A 17,119-nucleotide genomic window follows, 5' to 3' on the forward strand; every position below is an offset into this window, starting at 1 on the left:
TCTCTTACCCTGAATTTGGAGAATAAGCTTGAATCCCTGGCCAAAGGATCATTTCATGAAACCTGGATATCAATATTTATGGCAAATTTGTGTTTGTGGTGATGAAATTATTTCAAAAATTATTAAAGGATTTATTTCATCTTATTCAGGGTAATCTTTATTGACTGTGTGTGTGCACGTGTGTTTGTGTGTTATAGAAATTAAGACCATCAGAGAAATGCAAGGAGTAATTCTATTTTTGCAAGCAGTCTACCTAATGTTTTATTTTTCCTTTGAATACTTTATTTTCATAGTATCAGTAGGTGGCTTTTTCTTCCTAAAGCTCAAATAACATTTCTCCATTGCGAATATCAGTTTTTAGCATTTAAAATATCAAGCCAGTGTATCCAAACTTGACACAGTTTCTAGTACACTTGAAATATAATTAGGTTGTTGTGAAAATCAAATGACGTAAAATATGTAAAAATGCTTTAAAAATATATTATTGAATAAATATAAGGTATACTTTCTGCTGTAGATTTGTTTGTAAATCTAATTTTGGAAAGAAGAAGTCTTATGAAGTGGAAATTTGTGAAATAAAACACAGAATTGTGTATAATGTGCAATAAATTCCCTTTAATTAATTCCTAAAGGTGCTGAATTTGGGGTAATTCGATTAAATAATCATCACAATAATTCACTGATAGAAATATGCAGAAACTGGGTCTGCACATAAAATGAAATGGAGGTTCCTACAGGTATTGGAACAGAAAATTAAACACCAATGACTTTTCTTTAGGAAAAGAAAAATCAGAGTTTTAAAAATAAAGAATAAAAAAAGCTTATGAGTGTAGAAAAAGGGACGGTATCCTTAATTCCCACTCACAGAAATAAAGCCACAGCAAGGACGTGCTTTTGGAGCACTGACATGATGATTGTTATTTTCTGATTAATCCTGTGGCATTAGCCTTGCTTCAAGAGCCAAGGTGCTGTTTTCTAGGGTTAGAAGGAAGAAAGCTTCTATGAGGATAAAGATCTTCAAGGATATTTTTTTGTGCAGTAAAAATAGTAACGGACGCAGCAGACAACAGCACTGTTATTGGAACGGCCAGACTTAGTCTGAGTTAACTAAGCAGCAAAATAAATTTGGCTAACACAACATTGTAAAGCAATGACACTCCAGTAAAAAATAAAATAAACCCATGAGGATGTATTACACAGAACAAGAATACAGTCATCATTTTATAATGTTATATATGCTGGAGTATAATCTTAAAATGTATAAGTATAATCTAAAAAAATAAATAAATTCAGCTGTCAGCATGAAGAGTAGGTGCACACAGACATACTCACAAATCCTCAGTTTATACTCATCCTCAGCTGAGGAAAAGGAAACCAAATGATAAAAGCATCCACTATGATGCCTATACGAGAGCAAACAGAAATAGGAGAGTAATCGATATATAAATCTTGACCCCTAAAGAAAAGTAGAGATGGAAGAAAATGATAGCTTATGTTTTACTTGTCATTCATTCAACCAGCAAGAGTCTGCTGATAGTCTCATACTGTGCCTGGCACAGTCGAGTTGGGGACACAGTATGAACAAGACAGACGTGGACTCTGTCCTCTAGGGATTTGACAGAGACCCCAGTTCATCTCATCTAAGCATCTGTACACGCTAAGCCTCCTTTGCAATATATCCCCACTGAGTATACCTATATGATCAGTGGTATCAGACTCTTTGCGACCCCATGGACTGTAGCCCACCATGCTTCTCTGCCCATGGGATTCTCGAGGCAAGAATACAGGAGTAGGTTGCCATTTCCTACTCCAGGGGATCTTCCCAACCCGGGGACTGAACCTGTGTCTCCTGCAGTGGCAGGCAGATTCTTTACCACTGAGCCACCTGAGAAACCCTATCCCCATTGAGCCATTGAGTGGATGTGGCAAAAACCATGAATTAGCTTCCAATTTCCTTCCTTCAACAGGCGTTTATGTTCCAGGTTCTGGGTACTGTTTGGAAAACTGTTAGGAATAGAGCAGCAAGCAAGATGACAAAAAAATGTCATCCCTCCTGCACAGCAAAAGCTGGAAAGTTAAAGAGCCCCTTGCAGCTATAGCTCCAGATATGATTTAGTTTCTGGCTAATCAGAGGCCTCTGTGTGTGACTTGGATTTATAGTTGGATGTAGTGATCCTAGGGGCTTCCCTTGTGATCTAGGGGCTCAGATGGTAAAGAGTCCACCTGTAATGTGGGAGACCCAGGTACAATTCCCGGGTTGGGAAGATTCCTTGGAGAAGGGAAAGGCTACCCACTCCAGTATTCTGGCCTGGAGAATTCCATGGACTGTACAGACCATGGGGTCGCAAAGAAACGGACACAACTGAATGACTTTCACTTTCACTGGTCCTAGACAGGCAGAGCATGAGGCATCCACTTGGCTGGTGCACATCTTAGCATCCTCAGTGTAGTTCCAGGGAGATGGTGCTTGACTCACCACCCTGTTCCATGATTTCGTCAGTTACTTACTATCAGGTAATACACCCCAGCCACAAATGAGCACAGATTGATGCAATGTTAATAACCCAGTGCTTCCATATGTGGTTTCTTGGGAGTCCCTCCCTGCAGCTGGGAAGATGTAATTCTATAATACTGACTCAAAAAACAAAAGATGAAAACCAAAATCCCATTTCTTTCCTTTCACTTTCTCTTTCCAACAATAGATGAAACATATAATAAAACCTGGAAGTCACACAGGCTCGTATTGTCAATTTTATCTCCCCTGTTATAAATTGCAAGAACGGTTGAATTCTGAAATTGAACTCGAGTTCTGACTACATAAAGAAACTCATTCCTCTAATTAGATATGAAGTCACAAAGAATATGAATATCTGACAAGTGTGTACCCTGAGGTCAGCAACCTATATCTAAAGAGTGCTGGACACATAAATGATGGGAAATCATGGATTTACCGTGTAAGCATAGATGTTTCCAAGCTTCAAGGTTATTAAGAATGTAACTCTAATAGCTTCATTTGAAAATTGACATGCTTATTTCAGGAACCTGCATTTTCCCAGGATAAAATGTTCTTTTGAGTCTAAAGTTAAAATAACAACATGCAGGTGTTTACAATCTAATCACAGTGAACTTTATTCATAAAGAGATGTGATGGTTTAATCACACACCAGGCTGCGATCTGCTCAGTGAAATTGGACACAATTTCAGTTTTCAGGTAGGATGCTTGATTTTGGAAAACACTTGGAAAATGGGCCAGGAATGTTTCTTCACTGGAAATAGGAAAGGTGGTGTGCAAATTCTTGAGAGTCATTTAAGGATATTGCAGAATAATTTTTAATCGCCTGATCTGATAAATTGAGATAGAAAATTCCACTTTGTAGGGTTTGTAAAATGGGGTTGGTTAATTGCTTTCAGAGAGAGTTTAGAAGTGGTTCTGCATAATGGTGAAGAAATGAGTTCGATGGTTTCCTTATTTTGATTTGCAGCTCTTTAAAACATTTAGGAAATAAAACCATCTTGATCCATTTGGCAGGGAGTAATGTTTTCCTTTGCAAACTCCCACTTTACTTTGCGATTCTTTCACAACTACATCACAGTCTCTCTAGAATGATTAGATTTGTGTAAATATCTTTTTTTCCTATAAGTTGATAAGCTCCTGAAAGACAGGTATCATCTTAATACCCAGATAGTTCCTATCACAGAGCCTTGCAAAGTATACATCAATAAATAGTGGGTGATAAAGTAGTTTCTGTGTAGATTAATTTTTTACTTTAATTCTTAACGTACCAAGCTCCACTTTCCAGCTGGGCGGCAGTCAGCAGAGTTGTCAGGCAGGTTTATCCAATGTCTTCAAATCACTAAGTATCCGCTTCCCTGAAAGTTTGACCTTTCTGGAAGAATTCTTTGAGTCCTAGAACTTGAACATTCCTAGCTATCTTTGAGTAGGTAAAATCTGAATAATTTGGGGGTTCGTGTTTATGTTGTTGTTTTTTGGTCGCTATGTCATGTATGACTCTTTGCAACCCGGTGGATTGTAGCTTGCCAGGCTCCTCTGTCCATGGGGATTCTCCAGGCAAGAATACTGGAGCGGTTTGCCATTTTCTCCTCCAGGGGATATTTCAGAGCCAGAAATCGAACCCAGGTCTCCTGCATTGCAAGCAGATTCTTTACCATCTGAACCATCAGGGAAGCCCATATGTACACACAAGTACAAGTTATACAATTCTCTTTTATATTGCTTAGAATCATACCCTGTGGTCCATCTAAATCCACGCACTTTCTCTGAAAGAGACCCTAGAGATTTGCTCTCACCTTTACGAGTAAAAACTGACAATTACCCTTCAGTACCTTTTTGAATGAGAACACTTTCATTTTTCAGGTCTGATCACAGCCTTCTTCTACTTATTTACATTTTCAGGTTGCATCAACCTCTTAGGAGTAATGCGCTTTTTAAGTTGCCTCCCTGCTGGGTAAAGTGGTACTTCCTCTCTTGGTCCTAAAATCGTCTCTTTGATGCCTCAAGAAGTACACTTTAGTTCTGGTTTTCTGGAATTTGATTATTGTTTATTTTTGCCATGCCCTTAGTGATTTTATTGATTCCAGTTCTATTTCATTCTGCAAGCCCCAGGCTCTTGACTATATCCAGACTACAATCGTGTTCATTTAGTTCCTCTTTTCTAGGTCTTTTTACCTTCACTCATCAAAGGGGAGACCTGGATGGAGCTCAAATCCAGGCCACAGGCATGGATAAAGAGACACCCACAATGACATAGAACATTTTTTACACACCACTATTTCAGGTAAGGGAACAACGTATAGTCCCACCACTCTATCAGGATAACCACTTTCACTGTCTCAATGCACTTTAAAAAATGACTTTAAACAAACGAATTACAAACACGGTCAAGGAGACCAAGCATACGGCCCCTTGAACTTGTGTGTGTTTGAAGTCATTTTCCATGCACAGCAAATCGTGCGATCAATCCACCTTTATGTTTCATGTCAATTTGTTTTATTTTTGATAATGAAGCCTGAAGGAATGATTCTTGAAGCATCATAACAGCATTGACTGACAGCTCCCTAAGTGCTGTCTGTTTTATAGCAGACATAACTGACAGCTTGTAGGTAAAGAGCATATGCAGATGGATGGGGTTCACACTGAACACAGTGGGGCGAAAACCAAAGGAGACATTTATTCTATTTCTTATTTATTAAAATTCAATCAATATGGTAAAATATATGCATGTTGGGAGAATACATTTACTTGTGGGCTGAGACAGATTCCGTTTTTAAACTGTAATAGAAGCTTGATCTATAGAAATTATGTACTAAAATTACCTCATAAATATTTTTAAACTCCAGTGAGATTTACATTACTCATTTTCACACCCCATGTATACTATCTGTTTAGCTGGGAGTGGTCAATACAACTAGAGCCTTTTTAAGTTGTAGATTTAAATTATCAGGTTACCTTTTATGGGCACCCACTTGTGTTGATTAAGTTAAAAATCTGGCCAAGTTAAAAACAAGAATCCGGCAACGCTGCTTCTAGGTATATACCCCAAAGAACTGAAAGCAGTGACCTGAACAGACACTGTACAGGTAATGGTGTCTGTAGCACCATTATTTACAAGCTCAAAGGTGAAAACAACTCAAGTGTCCCTGGACACTTGGATGGATAAACAAAATGTGGTCTGTACACACAATGGAATACTAGGTAGCTTTAAAAAGGAATGAAATTCTGATGCATACCATAAGATAAGTAAATGAGTAAGACTTGAACCCACAACTTTTTCATTAGAATTACTCCTCTCCAATATTACTCAGCCATAAAAAGGAACAGTTTTGAGTCAGTTCTAGCAAGGTGGATGAATCTAGAGCCTGTTATACAGACTGAAGTAAGTCAGAAAGAGAAAAACAAATATCATATGTCAATGCATGTGTGTGGGATCAAGGAAATGGTACTGATGAGCCTATTTGCAGGGCAGGAATAGAGACGCAGACAGAGAGAATGGAGCTGTGGACACAGCGGGAAAGAAAGGGTGGGACGAACTGAGAGAGTAGCATTTAAATATATACGTTACCATGTATAAAACAGATAGCTAATGGGAAATTGCTGAATAACACCAGGAGCTCAGCCTGGCACTCTGTGACAACCCAGAGGGGTGGGACAGGTTAGGAGGTAGGATGGAGGTTTCAGAGGGAGGAGATGTATGTATACATACGGCTGATTCACATTGATGTAGCAGAAACCGACATAACATTATAAAGCAATTTTCATCCAATTAAAAATGACACAAAAAAGAATCACTTCCCTCCTCCTGCCCCTTACAAGTGTTGAGCCTCTCTTTATTCCCAATTTGTTGCAAGACCAGCTCCCACTCACTGCGGACACCATTGGGGACACCTTCTGTAGCATTCCCTTGCAGCAATTTTTTGGGCACTGACAGCTGGTTGGGAGACCATTTTTGAAGGGATAGCATGTGAAATCATACGTGCAAATCTCAACCAGATTGTGTCCTGGATTTTCACTTGAATGGAATTTTGGCTAGCATGGGGGTTAGAAACATCATCTTAGGCTTAGATCTGAAATGGGTCAGGCTGCATCAATCCTGGCTGACACCCCCTGGACCATATCCTCTAGGACTGCAAAAGATTCAGGCAACAGAAATGAAAAAGGAGAAACAAGCAAATAAAACACCTTAGTGGGACATGTAATCAGGTTTGATCATATATGAGTTAGGATGGAAGTACCCTATATTCAAATTTTCATGTCCTTGTGTCTAGGCAGTGGAACCCAAAAGGAATTTAAGGCCTATGTAGCTTGGACAGAAAACTCTAGAAAGGACATAGAAGACAATTTGACTGACCCACTCTAGAAGGCCATGGATGCCAAACCAGCAGAGATCCCTCTCACCCACCCTACCCCCGCCCCCATCCCCACCATCCCCTGGTTCAGGCCCTTTGGCCATGCATTTCATTGCCCAGTCTGCTCCAGACATCAGGCACAAAATTCAGGAAATGGTGCTGGTCCTCAGACTCTGATGAATGATTTGTTCCAATTGTTTTATTCCGTTTTCAGTAATAGGGATATGGCCAAAAAGGCTGAATGCACCCAGAGAACTATGCAAACAGCCCAAATGATTGCAGTGGGTGTGTTCGTTCAGGGGCCACCAATGGGGAGGTCTGTCTTTTGGGGCCAATTTGGCCCTGGCAGGCCCATGGGTACCCAGACAGGACCACTGCAGCCTGTGTGGACAACAGGTGCACCAGGGGGAGGATTGCAGTTGATACACCCTCTGCAAAGAGGCAGGGTATTGGTAGAGGGAATGCCCCAGATGCTAGAGAATATTGGGGCCCCCTCAGTCACTGACAGTTCTGCAATCAGAAGACTGAAGGGGCCCAAGGCCAAAAGTGATTCTGCCTAGAGATACCATCTACATAACTAATGTCAAGCCTTGTGCAGGCAGTGATGTGGCAGGCCACTAAATAGAGTTTCTGATAGACACTGGTGCAACCTTTCAGTCTTAACCCAAAGGACTAGAAACCTTAGGAACCATAAGGAATATGTAATGGGTGTGTCAGGGAAGAAATCAGGGCACACTTTTCCGGAACCCCTTTTGTGCAGCATCAGTGGCCTGTTATTTTTACAACCCTTTCTGTTTGTGCCTGACTGTCCCATCCCTTTAATGAGAAGAGACTGAGGGGTCGGTCGCTCTGTTTCTCAAGGGGCAAGGGAACCACCCTCATCACCAGATGGTTCTAACAAAGGAACAGTTCATAGTAGACCTTAGTAGACCCTGGAATGTGGAATTTTGAGGTACTGAGCTTGACCAAAGATACTCAGCTGGTGATTATTAAGTAAAAAGGCTTGTACAGTGTCTAAATAGAGAACACAAATTTCTTAAACCTAGGGAAGATCCTCAAAAATGTTTGTAATTAGATTATCAAAAGGGGAGGCCACTGGTCTAACTAAACGACGTGCATGCTCACTCATATCTAACTTACTGTGACCCCATGGATGTGGCACCCCAGGCTTCTCTGTCCATGGCATTTCCCAGTAAGAATATTTGAGTGGGCTGCCATTTCCTTCTCCAGGGGATCTTCTCAACCCAGGGATCAAACCAGCATCCTCTGCATTGGCAAGTGGATTCTTTACCACTAGTGCGACCTGGGAAGCCCCTTAAAGTTTTCCATATTGATCAAAAAAGCTCTGCAGCTCCAGAGATTTCTAGGCATCCTTTAAAGGTGTGTGTGTGGTTTTTTGTGTTGTTACAAAAGAAAATGATTCTATACATATTTGCATGCATGTATCCTGATATTCTGTGCAAGAATTTCTGCAGGGTATATACCTGGAAATGTAATCAGTAAAGTTGTGTGGTGTGTTCATCTTAACATAGATCCCTGACTCGCTGATTTCAGGAAAACTGTATCAATTTACACCCTCACGAGCAGCACCTAACAGTTTCTGCTGTTCATATCTGGCAGCACTTGTTTTGTTAGTGCAATGTTTCACTCTCCTGATATTTACATTAGAAGCTGGTTTTAGAACCAAACTTTCATATTTACATGATTCCACCATGTTGGATAGTTGGGATTTTATGATCCTGATATGGGACCAAGAATACCTGATGTCTCCAACATAACGGGTGCTCAGTAAATGAGAAAAGATTAAACAAATTTAAACTTCAGCTGTTTGGTAAAATCATAAGATTTTTTTCATATTTTAAACATTTATCAGTACATTCTTGATTCCACTCTTTCCTTCTGTCTCCAGATTTATGCACCCAGTATCAACTTACAGTGGTGTATTTCTTCCCAAACTCAAAGGCTACACAGGAAATTGAATGCAGCGGTCTAAGGGTTGCCCCTAGAGATGGGATATGTATTACAGTTACTTTACTAGTTACTTTACTGTAATCTAGTAAATCTAAGGAGAAGGCAATGGCAACCCACTCCAGTACTCTTGCCTGGAAAATCCCATGGATGGAGGAGCCTGGTAGGCTGCAGTCCATGGGGTTGCTAAGAGTCGGACACGACTGAGCGACTTCCCTTTTGCTTTTCACTTTCATACACTGGAGAAGGAAATGGCAACTCACTCCAGTGTTCTTCCCTGGAAAATCCCAGGGATGGGGGAGCCTGGTGGGCTGCCACCTACGGGTTGCACAGAGTCGGACACGACTGAAGCGACTTAGCAGTAGCAGCAGCACTAAATCTAAGTAAAATATCATAACATGAATTTTAGAGAAAAAAAAAAAACCTTCACAATTTCTAATCTTGAGTACTTCTGTAGTTTTTATGTGCTCTGCGGCTGCTGCTGCTAAGTCACTTCAGTCGTGTCCAACTCTGTGTGACCCCATAGATGGCAGCCCACCAAGCTCCCCCATCCCTGGGATTCTCCAGGCAAGAACACTGGAGTGGGTTGCCGTTTCCTTCTCTAATGCATGAAAGTGAAAAATGAAAGGGAAGTCGCTCAGTTGTGTCTGACTCTTCACGACCCCATGGACCGCAGCCTACCAGGCTCCTCTGTCCGTGGGATTTTCCAGGCAAGAGTACTGGAGTGGGGTGCCATTGTGTCATTTAAAAAAAATGATATAAGTTCAGTTTTAACATACTTATTTGATTGTTTTATACTTTGGTGAAATTTTCATGAGCTAAATCTTGGTTCCCAAATGCTAGTTCATGGACCTCTGCCAACTTCTGGCCTAAAAAGTAACAACAAAAAGAATAGAAGAGTGAACTGACCAAACAACTAAATGGATTCCATTAAAGGACCACATTTCATTCTGCAATTGTGTCATTTCTACCTTCTTACTAATTAAAATGTTCTGTTTTACAAAATAAGTAATAGTAGATGGTATTTATTTGCTTGACAACTTGACCTCAGATTTTCCATATGTGTGTGTTTGTGTATTAATTTTACTGATCTTTCAAATCTAAGTGTTTGGAAACATTTTCAGAGCTGTTTACTGCTTCCTTTAATAACTATTTTGTAGAAAGCATGTTGGGAGTTACCATCAGGAGCATACAAGCATCAGAAGGTAAGGCACAGTCATCAGGATTCATACCTATTTATTAATATTTAGTTCTGATTGGGTTTCCAGGGAGGCTTAGTATTACTACTAGTAAGGGTTATTGTTGTTGGTCAGTCTCTCAATCCTGTCCCATTCTTTGTGACCCCCTGGACAGTAGCCCACCAGGCTGCTCTGTCCATGGGGTTTCCCAGGCAAGAATACTAGAGTGGGTTGCCATTTCCTTCTCCAGGGGATCTTTCCAGATCAGGGATCAAAGCCCTGTCCCCTGCATTGGAAGGTGAATTCTTTACCACTGAGCCACCAGGGAAGCCCAACAGTAGGGGAAAGCAAGAAAGTTGGTTTGTGACAGTCCATGGAATTCTCCAGGCCAGAATACTGGAGTGGGTAGCCTTCCCCTGTGCCAGGTGATCTTCCCAACCCAGGGATCGAACCCAGGTCTCCCGCATTGCGGGCGGATTCTTTAGGAGATGAGCCACAGGGAAGCCCAACAGCAGGGGAGTGATGAGCAAAGACAAGGGTCTGTTCCCTCCGGTGTAAGGGTTAGCCTGTGCATCATACACTTAGGAAATAACCAGTTTCCTGCAGAAGGATGGAGACCCTGGACCCAGACCCAGGTGGGAAGGTGGAAGGAGGGAAAACCCGTGCTCGGACGCGGTCGGCTGGGAGCAGAGGCTCGGAGAGGAGCTGCGTGATAATGGGCGTGAAGTCAGGGCTGCGCAGGGGGAGCTGGCGCCAGGGCAGGCTGGGCGTGGCACGAAAAGGGTTGGCGAGAAGCCACGTGGAAAAGTTCCAAGGAGACTCGGTGAGCCACCGACTTCAGGATGCCCAGAAAGAACAGGATGCCAGGTAGACTAGGGACCCGGACCAGGGGCGGAGGCGGACACGCCCCGCGTTCTCCCGCGCCCAATCAGCGACTAGCCAACCCTGTCGCGGGACACGCCCCCTACTCGGCGCCTCTTCCCGGCAGCCTCGCGGACCCGGCGCCCATCTGCGCCGGCGCAGTTTGCAGGCCCCATCGCCCTCCGGCCTGCGCCTCCTGCCGCCAACATGGCAGCTCCCTGTGTGTCCTGCGGCGCAGCAGCTTCCTACCGGCTCTTTCTTGCGGGTAGGGTTAGCTTCGCCCGGGAACAAGGCCTCTGGAAAGCCGCGGCTGCTGGGCTGCAGACAGGTACCAGATGCCAGGTGAGGCTTGGGAAAGGTGGCAGTGCTGGTCCCTTTAGCACGCCGTGTGGCCAGGCGCCGCCGGAGTCCTTAGTTTCTCTGAGGATCTTTAGTTGCTGGGTGCGAGATCTCTTTAGTTGCGGCATATGAGGTCTAGTTCCCTGGCCGGAGATCGAACCCCGGCCCCCAGCATTGGGAGACGGGGCCTGTGGGACCTTAAGTGCTCAACAGAGGTCTCAGGTAAACAGAGGGTGGAATTGCGTTGCAGCGGCCAACCTTTGAGGTTGTGGCTGGTTTTATGAGGGTGCAGTGAGGGGGAACTTACCTGAGACAGAAACAGAGCGACCCTTCCCTTGACCTGTCGCCTGAGTGGATTATGGGTTCAGCCCTGCCCCCCACCCCCCAGACCCCGATCAAGAGGGTGGAGGTGGATGAGAACTGGCCTCCTGCAGTGGCCCAAAGACTTAATGCAGGAGATCATACAGTGGAGAGGAGAGAGAAACATGTCTAAAGTGTCTTGCGTCTGAGCAGTTTCCATTCTGTTAATTTTCTCGGTAATAGATCCCTCAATGATGGAGATCAGAACTTGTAAGTTACATTTAATTCTGGGGCCAGTGGGAAGCCAGGATTCTAGCCTCAGAACTGATTGGATGATAATGCCATTTACTGACATGGGATCTGAGTAAAAGGAACAAAATTTGAGAGGGGAAAAAAACAAGCTTAGTTTTGGAAATAATTGTATTTATTATATAGTTATATTTACAGTGTCCAAGGGGACCCAAAGAGGGGCAAGCCTATAGTTCAAGAAGAGAGCTGGTTTACAAGTCCTCTGTTACCTTGTGTGTGGTAATTAATGGATTAGATCATTTGGGGGAGGGTGCAGTCAGTGAGGAAAAGAAGGACCAGACCCTGAAGGACGAACAGTAGAGAAAGAAGGGCCCCCAGGAGATTGGGAATGACCTACCAAAGAAGTAGGAAAAGAACCAGGCAGTGTGGAGTCATGGAAAACAGGAGAATGTTGCAAGGAGGGAAAGTGATTAACAGGACCAGATATTGTAAAGAAGTCAAGTACTATGATCAAAAACTGTTGAAAAAAGGAATACTATCCATTTTTCATTTTTTCTTTTACATTTTAACAGCAGCCAATCCATCCATTCATTTACCCATCAAACATTTGTTTTTAATTGTTTTTTAACTGGAAAATAGGCTGGAAGTTTTTATTTTCTCATGCATCTCTTTTGAGTTATCCTTTTGTATACACACAGTTTTCTGGGAAAGGTACTGTAGGTTACAGAATGTCTTTATTGTTGACAGTGTGGGGGAGGCGGCCAAGAGTATTTTTTTCCCTCCCTGGAACTCCCAAACTTGCTAATGCATGTATCCTTCTGTGTCTTTATGTTTTTTTAATCACATGCAGACATACATGCAATGCATATTTTTTTTAAAGAATGGAGTCTCTTCTACTTTTTGTTTCTTTACCTAACATGTATAGTACAAGTCTCTCCAATTATTATTATTATTATTAAATACCTATTATGTGTCTTTGTTGTTAATTGCTTGGTCATGTCCAACTCTTTGCAAACCACATGGACTGTAGCCCACCAGCTCTGTCCAAGGAATTCTCTAGGTAATACTGGAGTGGGTTGCCATTTCCTTTTCCAGGGGCTCTTCCCAACCCAAGGATCGAACCCTCATCTCCTACATTGCAGGCAGATTCTTTACCACTGAGCCACGAGGGAAGCCTTCTTATAGAGGGTATTTTTACTTTTTGTTTATTAAGTGTAAGTGTGTTCCAGATAGTGATATAAGCAGTAGCTATTACTATGAGTCACAGTCAGAAACGTTTGAGAGACACTGATGCAACAAGGAAAAAGAAATAAGTTCTGTTAACCTGCGACTCCTGGGTGCTCCGTTGGGAGCCTCTGCGATGGGTTTTCTCCTGTGTACCAGAATTGGGGAATCCATGTTTCACATCAGTGCTTCAGTACAAGTGCAGATAATCTGGGTGTCCCAAATTTGAGTGGAGGAGGGAATATTCCTTGTGAATGGCCAGATTTTTCTGGTTTTAAACCTGTGAATATCAAGGATCTATACACAGTGTACTGTGAGATTTATAGAGGTAAATACAGAAGAGCACAGACATGCAGAGCCTAATACAAATGAGCTGAGATGGATAGAATAACAGCATCCTCTTGAGGAGGTAATGGGAGAGTCTGTCAGGAGTTACATGAGAAAAGAGGGATTCTGTTCCAGAAAGATGCAGTTGGTACCCAAGCACCAGAGATGTGCACAGTCAGTGGATTCTGGCAACGACAAATAATTGGTTCTAGCAATTACAGTTAGTATAATAACTGATGAGAGAATGGCGAGACAGGATTAGAAAGTCTTTTGCTATGCTAAGATACTTGATTTTTTTAAATTTATTTATTTTAATTGGAGGCTAATTACTTTACAATATTGTGGTTTTTGCCATACACTGACATGAATCAGCCACAGGTGTACATGTGTTCCCCCTTTCCCCGGTCCTGAACCCCCCCTCCCTCCCCACCGCTCTCCCTCCCACCTTCCTCCCCACCCATCCCTCTGAGTTGTCCCAATGCACTGGCTTTGAGTGCCCTATTTCATGCATTGAACTTGGACTGGTCATCTGTTTCAAATATGGTAATATACATGTTTCAATGCTATTCTCTCAAATCATCCCACCCTCGCCTTCTCCCACAGAGTCCAAAAAACATACTTTACATCTGTGTCTCTTTTGCTGCCTCGCATATAGGGTCATCATTACCATCTTTCTAAATTGCATATATGTGCATTAATATACTGTATTGGTGTTTTTCTTTCTGACTGACTTTCTTCTGACTTACTTTCTGATTTATTTTCTTTCTGACTCACTCTGTAAAATAGGCTCCAGTTTCATCTACCTCATTAGAACTGACTCAAATGCATTCTTTTTTATAGCTGAGTAATACTCCGTTGTGTATATGTACCACAGCTTTCTTATCCATTCATCTGCCGATGGACATCTAGGTTGCTTCCATGCCCTAGCTATCGTAAACAGTGCCGCATTGCACATTGAGGTACACATCTCTTTTACTGTCACAAATAAAAGTAGTTTTGGCTTTGTTATAAGTAGTTGACAGTCATGGTGTAATACAAAGGTTATCCATGAATTCCTAATGCCTATCAATATAGTTTTATGTAGGAATGCTCATTTAGCTTTCTGTAATATTTATGACATTCACAATAGGAAAAAGCAGTAGGCCAATCTCTATTTTGAAAACTGTTACTACAAACATCAGTATGTCCTCTTGATTTTCTACTGAGCACTTTCTAAGTTTTTACTGAGCCAACAAGCCTTTGTTGATTGGACTGTCAGCCAGAGAAGAATGCTGGATGATATTCGATGGCTTAGCCCTTGTGTATTTTGCTTTTATTGCAAAAAACATTGCTGCCTCTGTCTTAAGGATCTGTTCTTTTCATCTCTCATCTTGTGGGCTCCTGGAGGTTATAATGTTCTGTGTTTTTCACAGCATCCAGTTTGTTTTCAGTAGTCTTAATACTACTGGCAAATTCCTCAAAAGTCTTTGCAAAGCAGATTTAAAAATTGACCGGTGTTTGTAGCAGATGCTTTATACAGCTATGTGCATTAGTTGTGTTTTCCCCTAGATAATTTTTGAATTTTCAAAAATTCCATTTTGTTAGCAATGGGAAAGGAAAGCCCTTTGGTAGCATAAGTTGTTCCGTTGGCCATGTCATCCTTCAAGATGTTTTAGTGTGTCCCTCGTCACTTTAATTAAAATACTGGGTCATCAAAATTTTCATTTTCCTCATGTAGTTTACAAAGTTCTTATTTAAAGAAAACTTGATAATAGGTATGCGCATCGTTGCTACCCCTCTTTCCTTATAAAGCAGAGTAAGTGAACTTTCTTGTACTCTGCTTTATTGTTGTAATTGGGGTGTCGCTGCTAAGTCGCTTCAGTCGTGTCTGACTCTGTGCGACCCAATAGACGGCAGCCCACCAGGCTCCTCTGTCCCTAAGATTCTCCAGGCAAGAACACTGGAGTGGGTTGCCATTTCCTTCTCCAATGCTTGAAAGTGAAAAGTGAAAGTGAAATCGCTCAGTCGTGTCCGACCCTCAGCGACCCCATGGACTGCAGCCTTCCAGGCTCCTCTGTCCATGGGATTTTCCAGGCAAGAGTACTGGAGTGGGGTGCCACTGCCTTCTCCAAATTGGGGTGTTGAGTGATTATTTATTGCTGTATAGCAAATTAACCTCAAATATAGCAGCTGGAAACAACAGATATTTCCCTCGTGGACTCTGTGAGTCAGGATTCCAGGCACAGTTGCACTAGGCCTTCTGCTCAAGGTCTCCCGCAAGGCAGCAGCCCATGGTCATCTCGGGCCAGGGGTGGAAATCTGCTGCCCACATGCTCAGTGTGGGTGTGGGCAGGACTCACATCCTTGCAGCTGTTGTGCTGGCTCTTGGCCAGAGACCACCCTCAGTTCTTGGCCTGTGGATCTCTGGAGGGGCAGTTCACCACGTCTTGCTTTCCTCAATCTGATCAAGAGAGAGAAGAGGGGGAGGAGAGCCTTCTTGTCACCTGACCTCAGAAGTGTCCTTCTGCTTTGTCAGGGTATTGTGTCCATGAGAAGCGCGTGCCAGGTCTGTGTCTTCTGCTTGCTGCTTTCTCTCTACATGTACACGGGCTTATTTTACAGGAGTGGTGTTTCTCTCTTTGGGCTTCCCAGGTGGCGCTAGTGGTAAATAATCCCCCTGTCAGTGCAGGAGACACAGGTTCCATCTTGGGTTGAAAGATTCCCTGGAGGAGGACACAGTAACCCACTCCAGTTTTCTTGCCTGGAGAATCCCAACAGACAGAGGAGCCTGGGAGGTTACAGTTCATGGGATGCAAAGAGTCAGACAAGACTGAGGATGCACTGTACTGTTTTACCCTCATTCACTATACATCAAGTCCCATAGCAGCTGACATTGACCAGTCGGTATCAAAGGTGGATATTTCTAGCAGATAATGGAGGTAGCATATCACCCAGTTATTTTTATTATTATTTTAATGTGTTGAAATGCTAGTAGTTTAAACTTCTTTGTGAGCCTAGGCTTTTAAAAGCAAGCTTTATCTCGTCTCCAGACTCCTGTCAATTGAGTACCGTCCTAAAAAGACAATTGTTTAAAATATCTTCTTTTATTTAGAGACAGTGGCCTATAAGATCATTGTTTAACTTAAAATCTTGTCTTTCCATTTGTATTTTCTGCTAGATATTAAGGCTCAAACATTCCCCGGCTGTAACAACAAAGAAAAATGTTGCAGCCTTAAGACGTGAAAGTTACACAGTGGACTTTATTAAAAAGCAGATTGAAGAGTTCAACATTGGGAAGAGACACTTGGCCAACATGATGGGGGAGGACCCAGAAACCTTTACCCAGGAGGATGTTGATGTAAGTGCAGTACTTGTTCTGGGAATCACGGGAACAAGGGCAGATCTTTGTTTTTCTAACATTGTTCAGTGAAACATGACTTCTTAACAGTAAAGTCTTTAAACGAAGTGTTAGATGTCAGTTAAAACTCACAAGAATCAGAGATTTTTTTAAAAAATCATACTTTAAAGGATACAAGTTATTTATTTATTTATTGCATTAATTGACTTGTTAAACTAGGGGCTTCCCTGGTGGCTCAGTGAGTAAAGAACCTGCCTGCCAGTGCAAGAGCCGAATGAGACGTGGGTTTGATCCCTGGGTCTGGGAGACCCCCTGGAGAAGGAAATGACCGCCCACTCCAGTATTCTTGCCTGGAAAATCCCATGGACAGAGAAGCCTGGCGGGCTCCAGCCCCTGGGGTCACAATGAGTGGGACATGACTGAGTGACTGAATACACCTAGTTAAAAGTCTGGGCTCACTGTGTGATTTTTA

At 42.5% G+C, this 17,119-nt stretch overlaps 1 protein-coding gene across 1 annotated transcript in view; it reads left to right on the forward strand.

Annotated features, from left to right (window-relative positions):
• Nucleotides 1-11,002: 11,002 nt before the first annotated feature.
• The window catches only part of MRPS9 (mitochondrial ribosomal protein S9), a 36,553-nt gene continuing 30,436 nt past the window's right edge, over nucleotides 11,003-17,119 (forward strand). The window contains exons 1-2 of the mRNA XM_040223824.1: nucleotides 11,003-11,213; nucleotides 16,468-16,647. Of these exons, the coding sequence (XP_040079758.1) occupies nucleotides 11,079-11,213; nucleotides 16,468-16,647 (315 nt within the window). The 5' untranslated portion in view covers nucleotides 11,003-11,078. The remainder of the gene's footprint in view (nucleotides 11,214-16,467; nucleotides 16,648-17,119) is intronic.

Source organism: Oryx dammah, unplaced genomic scaffold (genome assembly GCF_014754425.2).
Source record: "Oryx dammah isolate SB20612 unplaced genomic scaffold, SCBI_Odam_1.1 HiC_scaffold_25, whole genome shotgun sequence".
Classification (NCBI taxonomy): Eukaryota; Metazoa; Chordata; class Mammalia; order Artiodactyla; family Bovidae; genus Oryx; species Oryx dammah.